A 17,082-nucleotide genomic window follows, 5' to 3' on the forward strand; every position below is an offset into this window, starting at 1 on the left:
CTGGATCACATCCTGGACCAATTTCCACCTCAGAAGCAGAGCTCGTATATGTCAAATAATGACATTGAAGATTTTTGGCAAGGCATTCCAGCAATTCTGAAGCAACGTTCTGAAGGGAAAAATGCTGTCTACAGAGAACCCTCTTGACATAACCTCCAGTACAGGTGTATATCAAGTTTGTATTAATCTTTCTTCAATTTGTCAAAGAGAGAAAAGTAACCACATTTTATATAAAGATATCTCTCACTCTAGAGACGTGGTTTGAACAGATGCTCTTATCAAACTATGACAATATATACCATTATTTAGTTTCATTCTTATTCTTCTTTGGAATATTGACTATAAAAAGTAGAGTAACAACACCTGAAATTAAAGAACCAAAACTACCATCCTAGATCAAACCACTCTTTGATATTTCCCCCACAGGTATTTCTTACAGAGACTATTCAACAATGTGGCAGTCCCCTTCCCCTCCTCCCCCCCCCCAAAAAAAAAAAAAAATCCAAATATACATGTTCCATTAGATGAACTGCAATTCAAAGCAAACCCCCCAAAACAGAAAATTATGCTGTCATCATCAAGATATTAATGAACAAATATCATCCCACTATAGTCATTCACTATTAAAACTGAGTAGTCCAATGTGATAAACGCTATAATCTATGTGAAAATGGACTATGGTAAATCACTCCCAGATTCCCACTCTTTTCTTGAACGTTTTGAGTACATTAAACCTTTTTTTTTTTTTTTTTGCAACGCTTTCATAGCTTCATTTCTATATAATAGCACATTATTGCAGCCAGTTGGTAGTAGGATCATGCAGGTAAGTTGTTTCATTCTATTTTCAAACTGCTAACATACCTAAACACTACCTTTAATTTCAATTCTCAGTATAGTGAGCATTTCCTCCCCAAGGAACGCGACAACCTGAACAACAAACAGTACTTGTGTTCAAAGCTTTAGAAAGGCTGTAGTGCACAAACACTCATGTCCTAAGTGCCAAGAGCCTTCCAAACAAATAGATCAAACCAAGAGCACTTGATCTCAGATGGACAGATAGAGGGTTACAACAACAACAAAAAGAAAAAAAAAAACCAAGAAGACAGCCACTGTTTCACAATTGCACTGTGCTAACACATATTTAGTCTATATACAATATGTATATAGGTAAATTCTCATTGTAAAAATGTCAAAACTAGGGTATCGATTAGGGTCAAAGCTTTTTGATTCATCATTCTCATTGTAAAAATATTCTAAGCTTGGGTCGCGATTATTTGCGAAGAGCTGACCTGCACATGTACGTACATGAATAATGGTATGCTTACTATGTCAAACTGCCAACTGCAATACAGCGGTGCGCTACAGCTGGTAAAAAATCGTAAGGAGCAACATGTGCAGTGCATTTTGGGATATGGAATTTCAAAATATTTTGGTAACCACAGTTCACACTGTGCAACTTCACATTTTTGAAAAAAAAAAATCACACAAATTACTGCGATATGGATCGCAAGCCAAATAACACACTATTCCTGTTCCTAGTGAAAAATGTCTAAATTTGGCTTGCGATCATGAGCAGGACCCCAAAATAACACATTATTTTGAATGCAATGAGAGCAGTTCACATGACACGGGGGTGTCATCTTCCCCTTTATCGTGATGAGGGAATGGGGGACCAGCAACCTCCGATCAGCTAGTCCCCATCCTGGGTGAGCTATATATCATGCCAAATGATGTCCCATCCTCGGGCTTTGGCAGCAGTCCATTGCTATCATGAAGCGAGGGAGGAAGACGGACAGAAAAACAGACAGACAGAAAGATAGTAGAGAGACAGAGAAAGACAGAAAGGGAGAGATAGAAAGACAGAAAGATAGAGAGAGAGAGAGAGAGAGAGAGAGAGATAAAGAGTAAGAGAATGAGAGGTGGAGAGAATGAAAAGAGCCGCCCTGGATTGGCTTTGACGTTGAGACAACTTGTTTAGGGATATCATTATTGTCTGCGTAAACAAGCACATCAATCATTCTCGGTCTGCATCCCATCCAGCTCTACTCCTGTCCCCGTCTGTCTGTGCGTATGTTTGTATGAGTGTCTCTGAATGTGTGTTTGTGTTTGTGAGTTTTAATAGAAAGTGGGCAGGTGTCTGTGAATATATGTGCATGTCTATTTGTTGTAATTTTTCATTTTGGTAGTACATGTTTGTGTATTAAAGTGCTCTTTTGTATGTGTGTGTGTGCGAATGTGTGTACAGACTGTGTATGCCTGAGTTCGCATGTCTGTCTGTCTGATAGTTTACTCATTAATCTGGTTGTCTCTCGATTGACTAACATCCAGAGTTGTCAGTTTGACTCTTTATTCATGTGATTTATAGTATCTCTCCATTTCTCCTCCCTCTCTCTTGCTTTCTTTCTTTCTTTTTTTTTTTTGCATCTGTCTGTGTCCTTTTTGTGTCTCTATCCAGCCTGTCTATTAATCTTAGTTTTTTTCCCCCCCTATGTAACTGTCATCCACTAACCACCTTCTCAATTTTAACACTGGTGCTTCACCTTAAATCTTGTCTAAAGCCCACAAAGAAAATTGATGAGGCAACATGCTCCTGGGTAATTCCATGAAGTTGGGGCAGTGTCCATGTAGCATCGTGATATTTGAAAAATACATTTCAGCATAACTCAATATTAACTATGCTATACATTTATTGTTTGTAGGCTTTACATTTGCATTGAGGCCACACATTTTCCTGGAAATTTTGTGCCATTCAGACTCAATTTTGATGAAGTTATTAAACAATATGTAACGGTGTCCTGTAGCATCGTGACGTGTCCATGTAGCATCGTGAAATTTTAACATTTGGTCCTAAGAGACAAATTATGGCAATTAGCTTGACCAAAATTTGATGCAATATGCGTATTTACTAGATTAGTCAGATAGCTAAATATCTCAAATTTCCTGTACACAGTTTTAATTTTAAAAGAAAATTACAAAATGTATCACGATGCTACGCGGTGTCCTTTTTTGTTACATTTGTTGGACACCGTGTAGCATAGTGACACATTGTGTAATTTTCTTGTAAAAGTAAAACTGTGGAAAATAGAGTTCAGATATTTAGCTAGCTGACTAATCGAGTAATTATGCATATTATATCAAATTTTGGTCAAGCTAATTGCATTAATTTGTCTTTTAGGACCAGATTTTAACTATCACGATGCTACATGGACACGTCACGATGCTACAGGACACCGTCACATTTTTTTTAAATAACTTCATCAAAATTGAGTCTGAATGGCACAAAATTTCCAGGAAAATGTATGGTCTCAATACAAATGTAAAGCCTATAAAGAATATATGTATAGCATAATTAGCACTGAGTTATGCTAAAATGTAACACTTTGTGCCCCAACTTCACGGAATTACCCTCCTGCATTTTGTTTGATTTCATGCTTTCATGAATATCTCAACCTAGACATGCTTACTATAGTTTGCATCAGTATCTGCCCCTTTCATTTTGAAAAAGGAAAGAGTCACATGCATCCGAATGAATAGTGCTTATGAAAGGCAATTGTAGGCCTTGCCTTCAATAGTATGATAACATTTTCATTTGAAGCCTGCACAATTTTGTTTTTATCTCTAATTTTTTTTTTTTTTTTTTTTTTTAAATGCAGCTGAAATGAGCAGAAATATTGAATTTATGAGAGCAAAAATATCTGACACACACACAAGACGACCATCCCATGAATTACTTTTTGGAAACCTGAAGAAGGAAACCAATTATGCCTGGATTTTTCTTCATATTATTTATATATCTATTACTTTTAGTTTTATCTGTTACCAGAGGAAACATATCCCAACAGAATTTCTCTCAAAAATGTATCAATCTACCAAAAATTTGTATCAATGATTATGGGCTGCCAGTACATGTTACATGTGAATATAAGGGCCCCTTTAAATGCATGAGCCAAATTTTCTGGAGCTATTGAGATAAAGGTTTCATAATATCTGAGTATCTTTGATCAGTCTGATTTTTCATGTTTGTTTGAATGGGATGGGTCATACCACCTAGAACTAGATATATCATTTTTTTTTTCAACAAATACTGGGTATTCATGGTAAAAGATAGTTTGAATATACTCTGTAATATCTCATAATTACACTCTTCTTCTGCTGGTCTGATATGAAGTGATATGATTTATCAGTGCTTTGAATGCAAATTTTGGCACATATGTGGGCTAGGCAGCTGAGCAAGCACTACAATATGCAAATTCTTGTGTGATGAGAATCCATAATACCAACTATGATGTCGAGTATACGCACAATGGGAAAAGAGATAGATGTACCCCTTTTGGTATTATATACAGAACAGCAAGAGGAGACACTAATTGTGATGCATTGTCGGCTTTGGTACGATTGGAAGCATGGTATAGAGGAAAACAGCAACAATAACAAAAAAGTATGTCAAAATAAAGAAGTGCTTACACCATACTAATGATATGCAACATATCTCTATAAACCCAGTGTTCCTTAACCCTATTCACACAATACTCGATATTTTGGCAGATTCACAACTCAGTGCCCACATAACATACAAGGCACAGAGTGAGGAAAAAAAAAAAACAAACAAACATCAAAACAACCCAGATCAATTTTGCAACTGCTGAAAAACAAACCTTACTCAAGAATCTGTGAATTGCTATCTTAAGTAATAGTCTGATGCCCATAGTGCCACTGTTTCCTGAACATTATGGCATGACATGAAAGAACTTTTGATGGGTGTCACCATGGAAACATGAAGGGCTTGCTGGAGGGTAGCACAGAAAATATTTTGTTGCTACCTTGACAACCCATTGGATGAAATATGTAGCGAGTGCTGCAGATATAATCAACAGCATATCCATTTCTTGAAAACAATGGGCTAATTGAAGCAGAACTGCATGGCAAGCTGCGCCCGAGAGCAATCATGCGATGTCTGTAATTGTGGTAAAGCATTATGAGAATATAATATTTGCATATGAATATATTTGTCTGCATACTTTTTTTTTGAGAGAGAGAGATATGTGAGAAGGAAGAAGATTGCAAGGATGGCTCATACAGGGAAAAACAATAAAAACTGTTGTATTGAAGAGACAAACATTCATATAGCTCCAAAGGTTACCATATATCATGTTTAATACTCACAACTACAATAGGACATACTACCATTAGTACCAACCAAAAAAAAAAAAAAAGGTTAATCAATCCAATAAATTTGAATAATGACCTGTCTGTCTGTTTATCTCTCTCTCCATACTTAATCGCTCAATCAGGCTGCTGTTGGATGTGGCTGGTCTTGTGCCCATTTCCATCTTTATAGTATCTTGATACCATTCGGCATCCATGCCATAACAGCTACTACCCATTCATACTGCCACTTTGCCTACGATTTGGACCAGGAGAGTTGGTCGCTCTATGTGTGTGTGAGAGTATGTGTGAGAGTGCGTGTGAGAGAGCGTGTGTGTGAGAGTGTGTGAATGTGTGTGTGTGTCAGGAAGAGTATGGGGCGGAATCTCGGGCAGAATGAATGCACAGTAATTTGTGACGTATGACAGCAAGTACACGGCCAAATTGTTACTCTTGCTCAATAAATTGCTCATGTTATCAAATATAAAAAGTTTCGAAAATTCTGGCATTCACTTGGGGAATAGAAGGGAAAAGTTATGATTATATACTTATGCTTCTCACATTCTACACCCATAGGCACAGTGTGTAAGTCTGAACTTCAACTGGCCCCATGCTTGTTTGGTGTAAGACAATATCTTCACATGTAAGAAAATTTAGCAGAAATTCTGAGGGAATGCCACAACCTTCAAACACTGACGGTGAGTCAACTCTGTACTGCTGAAGACAATCTCTTGTTATCTCACTCTCAAGTCACTACCCTGTTTAGTTGATGACGAGGGGTCTGGCAAGCAACGGGTTAATTGCAGAAGAGACAGGAATATAAAGGAAGACAAGATGCTGCTTAGAATGCTGTGATAAAAAGTCATCCCGTCTATCATGCCTCAACTCATTCAGCTGAACTGACAGGGAAGTGGTGGGGTGGTAGTGGGGAGAATGTTATTCTTTTCTTGGTAGACTTGCATATGTAGGGCTTCCATTCCTTGCAGAAGCCATAAAGTTATGAGTCAAGTAGTATTAGTGGGACCATCCAAGGCTGGGGAGAACTTGCATATTTTTTCTCCTTTCTTTCTTGGGTGCGGTCGGGGTGGGGGGGGGGGGGAGTGGGGAGAGGCCACAATGCAGCAAGACTGGTGCAGCTGTAGTCATTAGAATCTCTCTTTCATTCATCAATGTTACAAGGATCACGCCGCTAATCATATTATGGTGTGGATTGATCCTCGATATCAAGGATGCAATCTTCCCATACACCCACCTTCACACCAAGGCAATGGTGTGACAAGCAAGGCACAGGAGAGTGGGATCAATTACCCCCTTCCCTTGCTCCAAAGAAAGAAAGAATATTAATCAAGCTACCACTACATGCACATATTTGGGTTCCAGATTTCTCCCTGCACATCAAAGTGAAAATATTCTGAATTGTTTTTCAAGTGTTTAATTAATTTCATATTTAAACTTGACAGAAGCTCTTACATTTCTGCAAGTAAAACATTTCACCCTGTGTTGGTAATATTCTTGGGGGAGAAAAAAAAAATTAATCTTGTCTGATGCAGATAAAATCTCCCTAGGCCTTGAATAACAGGTGGTTTACTGCTTGCATAATTGAAGCAAACCCTCTCCCAAATGCAGTTGCACGTTTTGCGGCAGGAGGTGTACGAGAAAATCACATCATTGAAAAGAAATCAGGGAGTCTCACTGCAAGGTAAACCGCGCATCACAAATTCAAGTGGAGTTTGTCATTGCAGGGTGGGGCGGGGAAAACCCCAACTACTTACCTCCGGACATAGATACTGTTGTGGAGTTTGTTCTCAAAGGCCTTCTGGAAGCGGGCCTCTTCCTCCTCCCGTTTCAGGTCCTCCGGATCAGGGGGGCAGGCGCAGCACCCGTCCCCTACCCCGGTGTTGCTGGGCTGCTCTTCTTCCGGAACATCCACTGGGTCCGCGGTGGACACCGACTTCTTCAGGGTTGGCAATTCTGCATCGATCATCGGTACAAAATGTTTGTAACGTTTCAACCCAACCTGTTTGCCCGTTCTGTTCAGACTGTGAATTTGGCACACACTTTCAAACAAAATGTTTTCTGCAACTTTGCAAGTGCTACTTTTTGTGAAAAACAGGTTTGCCCTAGCTACAATGTCAATAGGGAGATGATAGCTGACCCTTGCATAAATTATATGATACCCGACCAGTGATATGTGTGAAGGAAAGTCTGAACAGCAGAACACAAAATTGTCAGGACTAGGAAAGGCAGCATCTAGATGGATGTAAACAGGGAAAGACTGATCTACGTATGACTGTAACAGATATATAAGAATGTGATGAAATTTGTGATCAGTAGACTAGCAATCAAATAGTAGAAAGTTGAGAAGAAGAAGGGCTTTGACTCTACGGACCAAGTGCAAGACTTTATTTGATGCCCTTTTGTATCTAAATGGAGAATATCTCTGAAACTGTTCTTCCCAAAACTCATTTGCTCCCGTACTGCTAAAAAATGACGAGAAGAGAACAATAAATATGTCTGGTCTCAAAGAGGATGGCCAACAAACAAGAGACTCTGGCCAACCCCAAGGGGGCAAGCAAGACTGGCCTACTCTACTCACTCTCCCTGCAGAAGTCCCTGTTGGCAAACTCCTCCGTGGGCAAGTATTGGGGCTGCCACCTGATCCTGTAGTGGGTCAGGTTCCCGTTGGGGTTCACAGGCGGCTTCCATGTCACCACCAGCTCCGAGGAGGAGTTGGACGTCACTTTCAGGGAGCTGGGCGGGGAGGCAACTGTGGGGCAGACAGAAGACATCAGATACAAAAACACAATTTTCATAAGTTGGACAGTGAATCACAAATTTGGAGGTTGTTTGAGTATGGTCTTAATGATAAAAGACTCATCAGTTCTTTATTTGTTTTCCTATAAAGTATGCGCTATAAGTGAAATCTCTGAATGGTGGCTTCTGAAAGAGTGTTTCAATTTTATCTTCTCAAAATGAAAGACAGCAGGATTATTCATTTGCCACAATAATTATCATATTGCAGTACAAAAGAGAAAGGCTAACTAAAAATAGCAATATTTAATGCATACCTTTCCGGCATAGGAATGTTACATAAAAATTAGTAACTTTGCCTCAGGGTTGCCTAGATTGCCACAACTGATACAAACAAACTGGATTCCTTTGCAACTGATTGACAAATTGCCCTACATCGACGTAAATAAATAAGCACTAAATTAATAAGTGTTTTCGTAGTAGCCATGATAAAAAATCATGGCCGTACATACTCGAGCAGGATTCGAACCTATGACCTCCTGATCACCGGACAGGCGTCATCTCCACTATCTTGATGGAAGAATTTAGTGAATTTGAAAAACTGGATTCCTATCGTTAAAATGTAGGCCTATTCAGTAAGTACTAGAAGTAACTTGGATACAAAGGTCTTACTGGGGGTGACACAACATTTGTTCCTGCAACAATTACTCTGGTCTTTTTTTTCCAAGGACATATGGTAAGGGAAAGGATTAGGGTTGTGAAAGGGTTTGAGGTTTAATTTAACTTAATTAAAGGATTAGGGTTAGGGTTATGTTTGTGGGTAGAGGTAACGTTTGGCTTAGCGTGCAGATATTTTATGGGAGCAAATGTCATGGAACCTTTACTGGGTCCTCAAGACATGTTATATAATAGGTTTTGTGAATTTTTGAAAACATAGTTCTAAAAACTGTCAATCTTGAAAGGGCATAGATACAAAACATCTGGGAGGAAAAAGGGGGAAAAAACACACAAAGAAGAGTGTGCCATGGGTATCTCACCAGCCTCATTGGTGAGGTGATAGACAATGTTGCTGCGCGCGCTGAACTGGGCCCCGGCGATGGTGTAGGTGCGAACCATGAAGGCGTACTGCGTCCAGGGCTTGAGGTTGTTTATGAGTGTGGCAGTGTGGTCCGGGTTGACGTACTGCGCATCCCACGCGCTCGTCCCGCACGCATCTTCCCCATCCAGCTCTGTGACGTTCCGGAATGGCCTGTGGCGGGGAATTTGACCGTGAAAGCAGAGGAAAGATTGGTCTTGTAATATTCATCTCTCTCTCTCAGTTTGGCTGCATTTCTGTGTCATTCTCTACCCCTCCCAACCCCAACCCCCATGAAGATATTCTGTGGCATGGGAAATGCAGGATGCATTTCCATTTGAACTGTGCCTCCAGTTAATTACAGCAATATCAACTTCATGGGACTCATTCGAGAGCCATTTGGTTGCAAAGCAGATCCAAATATACATGTGGATTTAGTGAATGCAGCATTATCAGTAGAATACATTAAGTTTGAATTAACTCGGACAATCCATTGAAAAATTATACATTTTTATTGGTGTGCCATCGCTGGGTGAGAAGACTACCACAGTTTTTGATGTCACGTACTGTAAAGCTGCATATTTTCGTGGCATGAAATTTTCGCAAACTGGAGCCAACGGCCTTTTTTGCCACATGAGATTTTCGCAAATTGCCACTGGCATGCAATGCATATAGTGTAGACAAGAACTTTTGTGTGCAGTTTAATTTCACAAATCTAAGCTCTTGTGAAATTCGCAAAAATTAAAATGCAAACAAATATTTATGGTTTTACAGTATGCAAACTGATATAAGTAAAGAGTAATATCATTACCCTTGCTTTCTGAAAGAGGTAAGCCATGTGTTCTTCATGCCAGCAAATAGAAAATATGTTCAATTTTGGTCATATTTTCTTTAAATTGTTGTCCATACATTACGTCACAAAGTGTTGTAGTCTTCTCATTCAGCAATGGCTGCCCCGAAACTTCAAATATTCATAACTTTTGAATGGATTATCCAATTTTCCTCATTAATGTGTTCTGCTAATATTGCTGCATTCCCAAAAGTCATATATATATTTGGGTTTCACTCTCCTTCAAAAGCTCAGCTACCTCAACACCCCATTTGTTGAGCTTCCATACAAAAGTTGTGTGCTCTTCAGAGCAAATAAATCTTTCTTCAGCAAACCAGAAAACTTTGACATATTCTTGTGAAAGAGTGATATCATTGCAAACACAAATGCAAATTAGATAAAATGACATAATTGGCTCATAATGATCCCATTGGCTTTTGTGTTCAAAATAGGGGAGTGGCTTTCTATTCTTTTAAAGCTATTATAAAGCAGAATTATGGCTCAAAGTATACAGGACATAGAAGAGATTAACATCTCATAGAAGGGATTAACATGTTTCTTTCTTGAAAGGCATAAGCTTCAGCTGCTGACTGTCACCTCATCTTGCAGGTTCCTGCACAAGGTTTTGCGATTTGCACTTACGCTTCGCGGTACGAGACGATGTATCCCACAATGTCTCTTGTGTCCTGGGCGCTGTTGTTGGGCTGGGACCACTCCACCATCAACAATTTGCCAAAAGACGCCGGGAATACGACTGTTAGTCGCTGAGTGTTGCCTGGTGAAAATCAGAGAGAAGCTTTAGATTTGTTTGCTGTTGATGTCATTTTTCCTAACTTCAGGCAGTGTTCAAAGTCAAATTTAAATTTGTATTTTATTTCATTCTTTCAGCACCACATACACTTCAGTGTAACAAAATAATTTCATTTGCATTTCAGTACATAATTGGAAGTATGATGAAGCATAATAACAAAAATCTGAGTAGATGATACAAAATTTGCAAACATTATTTGCTCATTTCAAAGTAAATAAAGTTATGGAATCATAATTTTTTTTTAATATGTAAACCCAGAAAGCTGACAAGCAGTTTCCAATGCAATTGCTACCACAGCAATTATCATCACTTATGATGACATGTCACCCTGATTTGATCTTTTTTTTGGATCAATTCTGAACTATGGGGATGGGGGTGGTGGTGGTGATGGTGGTGGTGATGGTGGTGGTGATGGTGGTGGTGATGGTGGTGGTGATGGTGGTGGTGATGGTGCTGGTGATGGTGGTGGTGATTGTGCTGGTGATGGTGCTGGTGATGGTGCTGGTGATGGTGCTGGTGATGGTGATGGTGGTGATGGTGGTGATGGTGATGGTACGCAGGGCTGCCAACTCTCACTCATTGAGAGTGAGACTCACTCATTTTGGTCCTTTCTCACTCGAAAACTTTATTTCATTTGCATGCATTTCTATTGATCTCACTCATTTTGACTCCTAAATTATAGCATTGGCCTATGGGAGTCTCACTCTCAACTAGTTTCCAATGTTGGCAGCGCTGTGGTACCTGGAGGTGGTGGTGATGGTAATGATGGTAATGATGGTGGTGGTGGTGGTGGTGGTGGTGGTGGTGGTGGTGATGGTGATGGTGATGGTGGTGATGGCTGGTGATGGTGGTGGTGGTGGTGGTGGTGGTGGTGGTGATGGTGGTGATGGTGGTGGTGGTGATGGTGGTGATGGTGGTGGTGATGGTGGTGGTGATGGTGGTGGTGATGGTGGTGGTGATGGTGGTGGTGATGGTGGTGGTGATGGTGGTGGTGATGGTGGTGGTAATGGTGATGGTGATGGTGATGGTGGTGATGCTGGTGGTGGTGATGGTGGTGATGGTGATGGTGGTGGTGGTGGTGCTATGTGTGTGTTTGTGTTTGGGGTTAAGGAGGGTTGGGAAACTGCACGAAAGAGGGTATTTCAGTGATAAAGCGTGTGTATGGCAGACATACATGCCACTTGGTCCCCATTGGAGGAAAGAGAGACATCGGTGTTGCTGAGTGGCTCCTTCAATCCCGCAATTCGGTGTAGTCCCTGGATCTCGGAGTAGCACAGCTTCGGGTTGTAGTGGAAGAAGAATGTCCCGTTGGCGATGGTAATGTTTTGATGCAGCGTCCAATCAAAAAGCTGCTGGAGGTTGTTGTTGGCCAGAACATAGAGGGAGTATTTCCTGTCAAATACCACAATGAGAGAAGAAAGGAAACAAAAAATATTTGAAGAAAGTGTTAGCTTGCGGTATCATTAAAAGACAATGAAAATAACACCGTTGCTGTGACAACAGACATCTTCTAAATGAGTAATATCTTCTTCTTTTCTGGCATCAGTAAACTTAAATGTGAAACACCATGCAAAGAAAGGTGTATTGTATTCATAAGATGGGTTAAAAGCTGCCACTACCGCAAGCTCTGTGAATGGGATACATGTCATCATATAGACCTATTATAATGATCATAAGAAAACGTGTTAATATCATGGTAAAATAAATTAGTGCATCTGCACCTACCAAGTTACCATCCATACCATGAGGTAAAACAAGAATCCAAACAAATTTGTCAAAATTCCCTGAACCAGTGATAATACAGGCCTTGGCTGCCATGACACCATGGGAACAGACAATGTCTATCAAGAAAACTACACTGAAATCAGTTACCGAGAAAACCTTGAAATGTTTCCATTTTATTTGTTTTCTATGATTTTTTCCCCCTTGTAGTTGCTATGCAAACACAACTGTATGTTCCATTGCTCCCTCAAGCATGAACACATTCACCCCCAATACTTTATCTTCTAGATCTGGTACAGTGACCCTCATGAACTCGACAAAATGAAAGAATCAAAACCTCTGAAAGTCAGAATTGGCTCAGTCCATTGACAAACATTGCTACTGGACAGCATAATCACAACCAGTGTTGTATGTCTCCAGCTGAATTTCTGTTTGACACCTTCAATTCCACAATTTGTTTTGTTCTGTTGTTGCTTTACTTTTACAAGTCAGACCACACGATGAAAGCCGAAGAAATGTGATAGAGAAACCGGTTCCCTCTCTCTCCCCATCCATCCATCACAAGGCCTTTTCGTGGTCTACCTCATTTCGCAACGGAGCTTTGCACCAATTGCAATCGTCCTCCCTCCTCCTATCCCAGAAATCTACCGGGCGCCCCGGGGGCACAAACTTTGTTGGCTTACTTCGTCTGCCACTGATTGAATGTTTTCTTCGGCAGTTGTTGGCGAGAGCTCCCCTTTGCCGCTCAGGCTCAGACACATCGGAGAACAGCGACGTCAATCAAGATAACACCATAACGTATACACCAGGAGGCTCAGATTTCAAAGACTTTGACAGCGGGGAATACAACATCGTATCAAGCCAAGCCAGCAAATTTTTCTCAGAGACTGACAGCAGCATAGTGCCACAGACAAAACAAATGTGAACATTAAACGCAGGTAGTTACCATCAATTGCATAACAGTATGGGAGGGAACATTGCAGAAGGTTTCTCTTCATTTTCAAGTTGAAAGTATATATAACCAAGACAGACAACTCCTCAAATAGATATCATAGCAACAGATCTCAGACTGCAATCAGGTAAAACTATGTCGCCGGAAAATTCCCCTTTTAGAGAGCCAAACTATGATCTGCGATCAAATTGACTGAATGACATTAGAGCGAATAAAAACAGAACAGTAAAAGATTCACCTGATTTACCAATGGACTTGAAAATCTTTATAAAGACATTCATTTGCTTTTGTTCCTTTCATCGTAGGTCAATTTCTGCATGGAAAAATGTTTGCTTCAAAGAAGACAACCACTTCCAGTAATTTCTGAAAATATAGAATTCATATCATTGTCCGAGACTGCATTTCCCCACTTTCTTCCTCTCCCTACCCTCCCCCCCCCCCCCCCCCCATTTGCAATTGCCTTTGGCAATCTCAGGATCTGGGGGTTGCCACTGAGGAAAAACAGATTTTCTATCGAGAAAAATAACATTAACAGCTTCGCAACTTGATCCTTGATTAATTTCCTTTCATTGTATAAGCATTTTTCTCAATAATGAAAATGAAAGCTTGATATGATTCATTGATAATGAGTGATATATCATTGTTGAGGTTGCAAATGTATATAAATGGTATATTACATGAAAAATGCAGGGAGAGCACTCTAACAAACACCTCTTTTGTAGTCAAAGATCTTGCCTTCACAGCATGGACATGAATTACTTTCATCAATCAAGCCACTATAGAGGGTGCCAACGTTAAGAAAGATGATACATCGATAACAGCTCCACAGTTCCTCAATATGGCCCTTTTCGAGACGGTGCAGTTAAGTTCAGAAAGAAATCAACTGCTCCATGCTCGGTCCTTCAGCAGTGCCATTGTTTGATGTCAAAATAAAATTTCCTTCAGTCATACTGCCAAATGGTATTCTGAATGACTCACGTAGAAGATTGCAATCTCCACATAAGTTGCTGAATAGATGATTGATCCACTTTCATTGTTCATTTCCACAGTAAGGGACAAAAAAAACAAAACAAAACAAAACAAAACAAAACAAACCCTTCAATTCTTGCTCCTTTAAAACAGATTTAATACAGCATTTGTTTAAAAGCAATTGCAAGTCTTTGTAAATCTAATATCTTTGAAGGAATGAGGATCCCTGTGAATGCCAATAATCTTCCAGCTGTACTCAAGATTATCAAACTCATACAGTAGCTGAAACACCATGGCATAAAACATTCTAGTGTTTAGCTACATCTTTTCTTCCATAACATCATTAACTCTGCATATATGTATGTGACTGTGACCAAAACCACTAATTTGTGAAAACCTGAGAAATATGTTACAAAGTTTATAATTAACCCTTTTCAATTGATCTTAATGACACTTTCACCAGATAAATTGGTGTTTCTATTTATCAGTCTAGTTTAGTATAGAGTGGATATTTATTTCAAAGTTTCACATCGTGTGACTGCAGCTTACAAAAGTAATTTCTTGCACTTACTTCATCTCCAGCCCGTCTTCCTGTCCCTCAATGCGTCGCAGCTTCTTGAGAAAGTTCAAGCTGACCAAGGAGTTTGCGCGGCGGATGACCAGCGCTCCCGTCACAACTTCGATCAAGCCAAGATTGTTCTCAAGTTCAGTCACCACATTGCCTGATGGGGCATTGAAAGAAAGAAAAGTGCAAAGTTGTTTCTCAACATTTCTTGATAACTAGTAACTACACTTTCTTCTTCTTCTTTCAATATATCTACTGTGATTGTGAACAAAAGCCAAACTAGAGGAATGGGTTCTAGCAGGCCAATCAATTGTTCACTTCCACTCAGCTTAAAATAAATACCCCTCACAATTTCACAATGGTTTCACATCTATTTGAGAAACTTACAGAAGTTTAAAATAACAAATGTGTTTGAAAAACTGTCTCTAATCCATGAATATTTTGCAACAGATAAGTCACAGGCTCAGAACTTGTTCTGGGCAGGAGTGGTAAACATCAACTATCACACATGAGTCAAGTTTCAGCAACAGCACTCTGTCGCCTTTGTGGACTTTGTTACTTCTTGACTGGTTATCAACATATTCATTATAGCACATTTGATGGTTGTAAATATTAGCAGCCATACTATTATTTGGTATTGTCTGGTTTTAGGCATCAACAACCATCATTCCTATTTGTGTGTATGCAAAACATACACGCATACACACTTACAAACATGCATACAAATGTACATATACACACATACATGTATGTACACCCACACATACATACATACTTGCAGATATACACACATACAGAAAAACATAGGTAAACACTGACACACATACCTTTCATTGCAGATGTACATGCATACATAGGCCCTACAAACATACTAATCTTGCTGATGTTAGAACAATCCCTGATTATGTCCTTGATGATAACATGAATAATCATTATCAATGTCAGGCCTCGAATTAACCGACGGCCACCGACGGCCATGGCCGTCGGTGCCCCTCTCGTTGGCCGCAATGCCCTTTCTTCCGTGATCAAAGTTACGGCCAAAAAAAATGTGCCCTTTTTCTTGTGGCCGTGGTGCCCTTTTAGAATGAAAGTTCTTGTTTATGACGTATAATATGCCCTTTCTCAAAGTCTACACTTCAATAAGCTTGAACAAATTTCCTCATCTCAAATATCATACCTGCTGTTCAGTTCACTCGCGTCCCTATATATCTGATTCAAACTCAACGACACGACGTGTACGTACACGTCTTGTACTTATGTACGTACAGTACGGCCGACCGGCTTTGACCGTTCCGACTGCCTCCGCAGCGAAGCGGCCATAGAGTTACTAGCTAGGTAGTAGTCCACTTCCTGGACTGTATTCATTCGTAGTGTGCCCGCGCGTGCGTACGAAAGTACGTTGATGGTGTCTGCACGTCGAGTGTCGCAATCAGCGGTTGAGCGCGTTTGGTGGGTGCAGTATGTGCATGCGTGTGTTACTGTGGGGAATATCGTCTGGAGCAAGTGGTCGCAAGCCATGTGCCAGGCATGTCGGACGGCTGCGAGAATTGCCATCTCTCTCGCTCTGCATTCATGCCCGCATGCTCAACGTAAATGTGATCGAGGGCACGCATGCGAAAAAAAGTGAAATAAAATGTAAAAAAAATTGTGCAGATCCCCCACCCCCGTAACACTCCATGTATGTGAACACGGGTTGGCTGGTTAGTTGAAAGTGTTCCTCAAAGTGCCCTTTTTGTTCCTCAAAGTGCCCTTTTCGTTCCTCAAAGTGCCCTTTTCGTTCCTCAAAGTGCCCTTTCCGTTCCTCAAAGTGCCCTTTCCGTTCCTCAAAGTGCCCTTTCCGTTCCTCAAAGTGCCCTTTCCGTTCCTCAAAGTGCCCTTTCCGTTCCTCAAAGTGCCCTTTCCGTTCCTCAAAGTGCCCTTTTTGTTCCTCAAAGTGCCCTTTTTGTTCTTAAAACTGCCCCTTAGGAAAAAGTGTGCCCCCCTTTACAGGAAAAAAGGGGCACCTTCAAAGAAAAAAGGGCACATAAAAAGACTGCGTACCCCTGCCCCTCCCCCGGAGAGCTGCCCCTGTGCTCCTTCCAGGCCCTTTTTGTACTTTCAGTTGCCCTTTCTAGTGCAAAATCGGTCCCATTCTCCTAAAAAGGGGCATATTCCAGAAAAGGGGGCACATTTTGATGGTGCCCCAAAAAGTATAGGGGGGGGGGGGGTATGTGCCCCCTGCCCCTGTTTTTGTAAATCCGAATATTTTAACGTTGATTATTCC

The 17,082-nt window shown here is 40.5% G+C and overlaps 1 protein-coding gene across 1 annotated transcript in view; it reads right to left on the minus strand.

Annotated features, from left to right (window-relative positions):
- LOC140230439 (insulin-like peptide receptor) overlaps window positions 1-17,082 on the minus strand; it is a 174,853-nt gene that overhangs the window by 14,381 nt on the left and 143,390 nt on the right. The window contains exons 6-11 of the mRNA XM_072310593.1: window positions 14,826-14,976; window positions 11,786-12,003; window positions 10,443-10,575; window positions 8,934-9,145; window positions 7,742-7,912; window positions 6,918-7,116 (exon numbers count right to left, since the gene is read on the minus strand). Of these exons, the coding sequence (XP_072166694.1) occupies window positions 6,918-7,116; window positions 7,742-7,912; window positions 8,934-9,145; window positions 10,443-10,575; window positions 11,786-12,003; window positions 14,826-14,976 (1,084 nt within the window). The remainder of the gene's footprint in view (window positions 1-6,917; window positions 7,117-7,741; window positions 7,913-8,933; window positions 9,146-10,442; window positions 10,576-11,785; window positions 12,004-14,825; window positions 14,977-17,082) is intronic.

This window comes from Diadema setosum, chromosome 7 (assembly GCF_964275005.1).
Source record: "Diadema setosum chromosome 7, eeDiaSeto1, whole genome shotgun sequence".
NCBI classification, from domain to species: domain Eukaryota; kingdom Metazoa; phylum Echinodermata; class Echinoidea; order Diadematoida; family Diadematidae; genus Diadema; species Diadema setosum.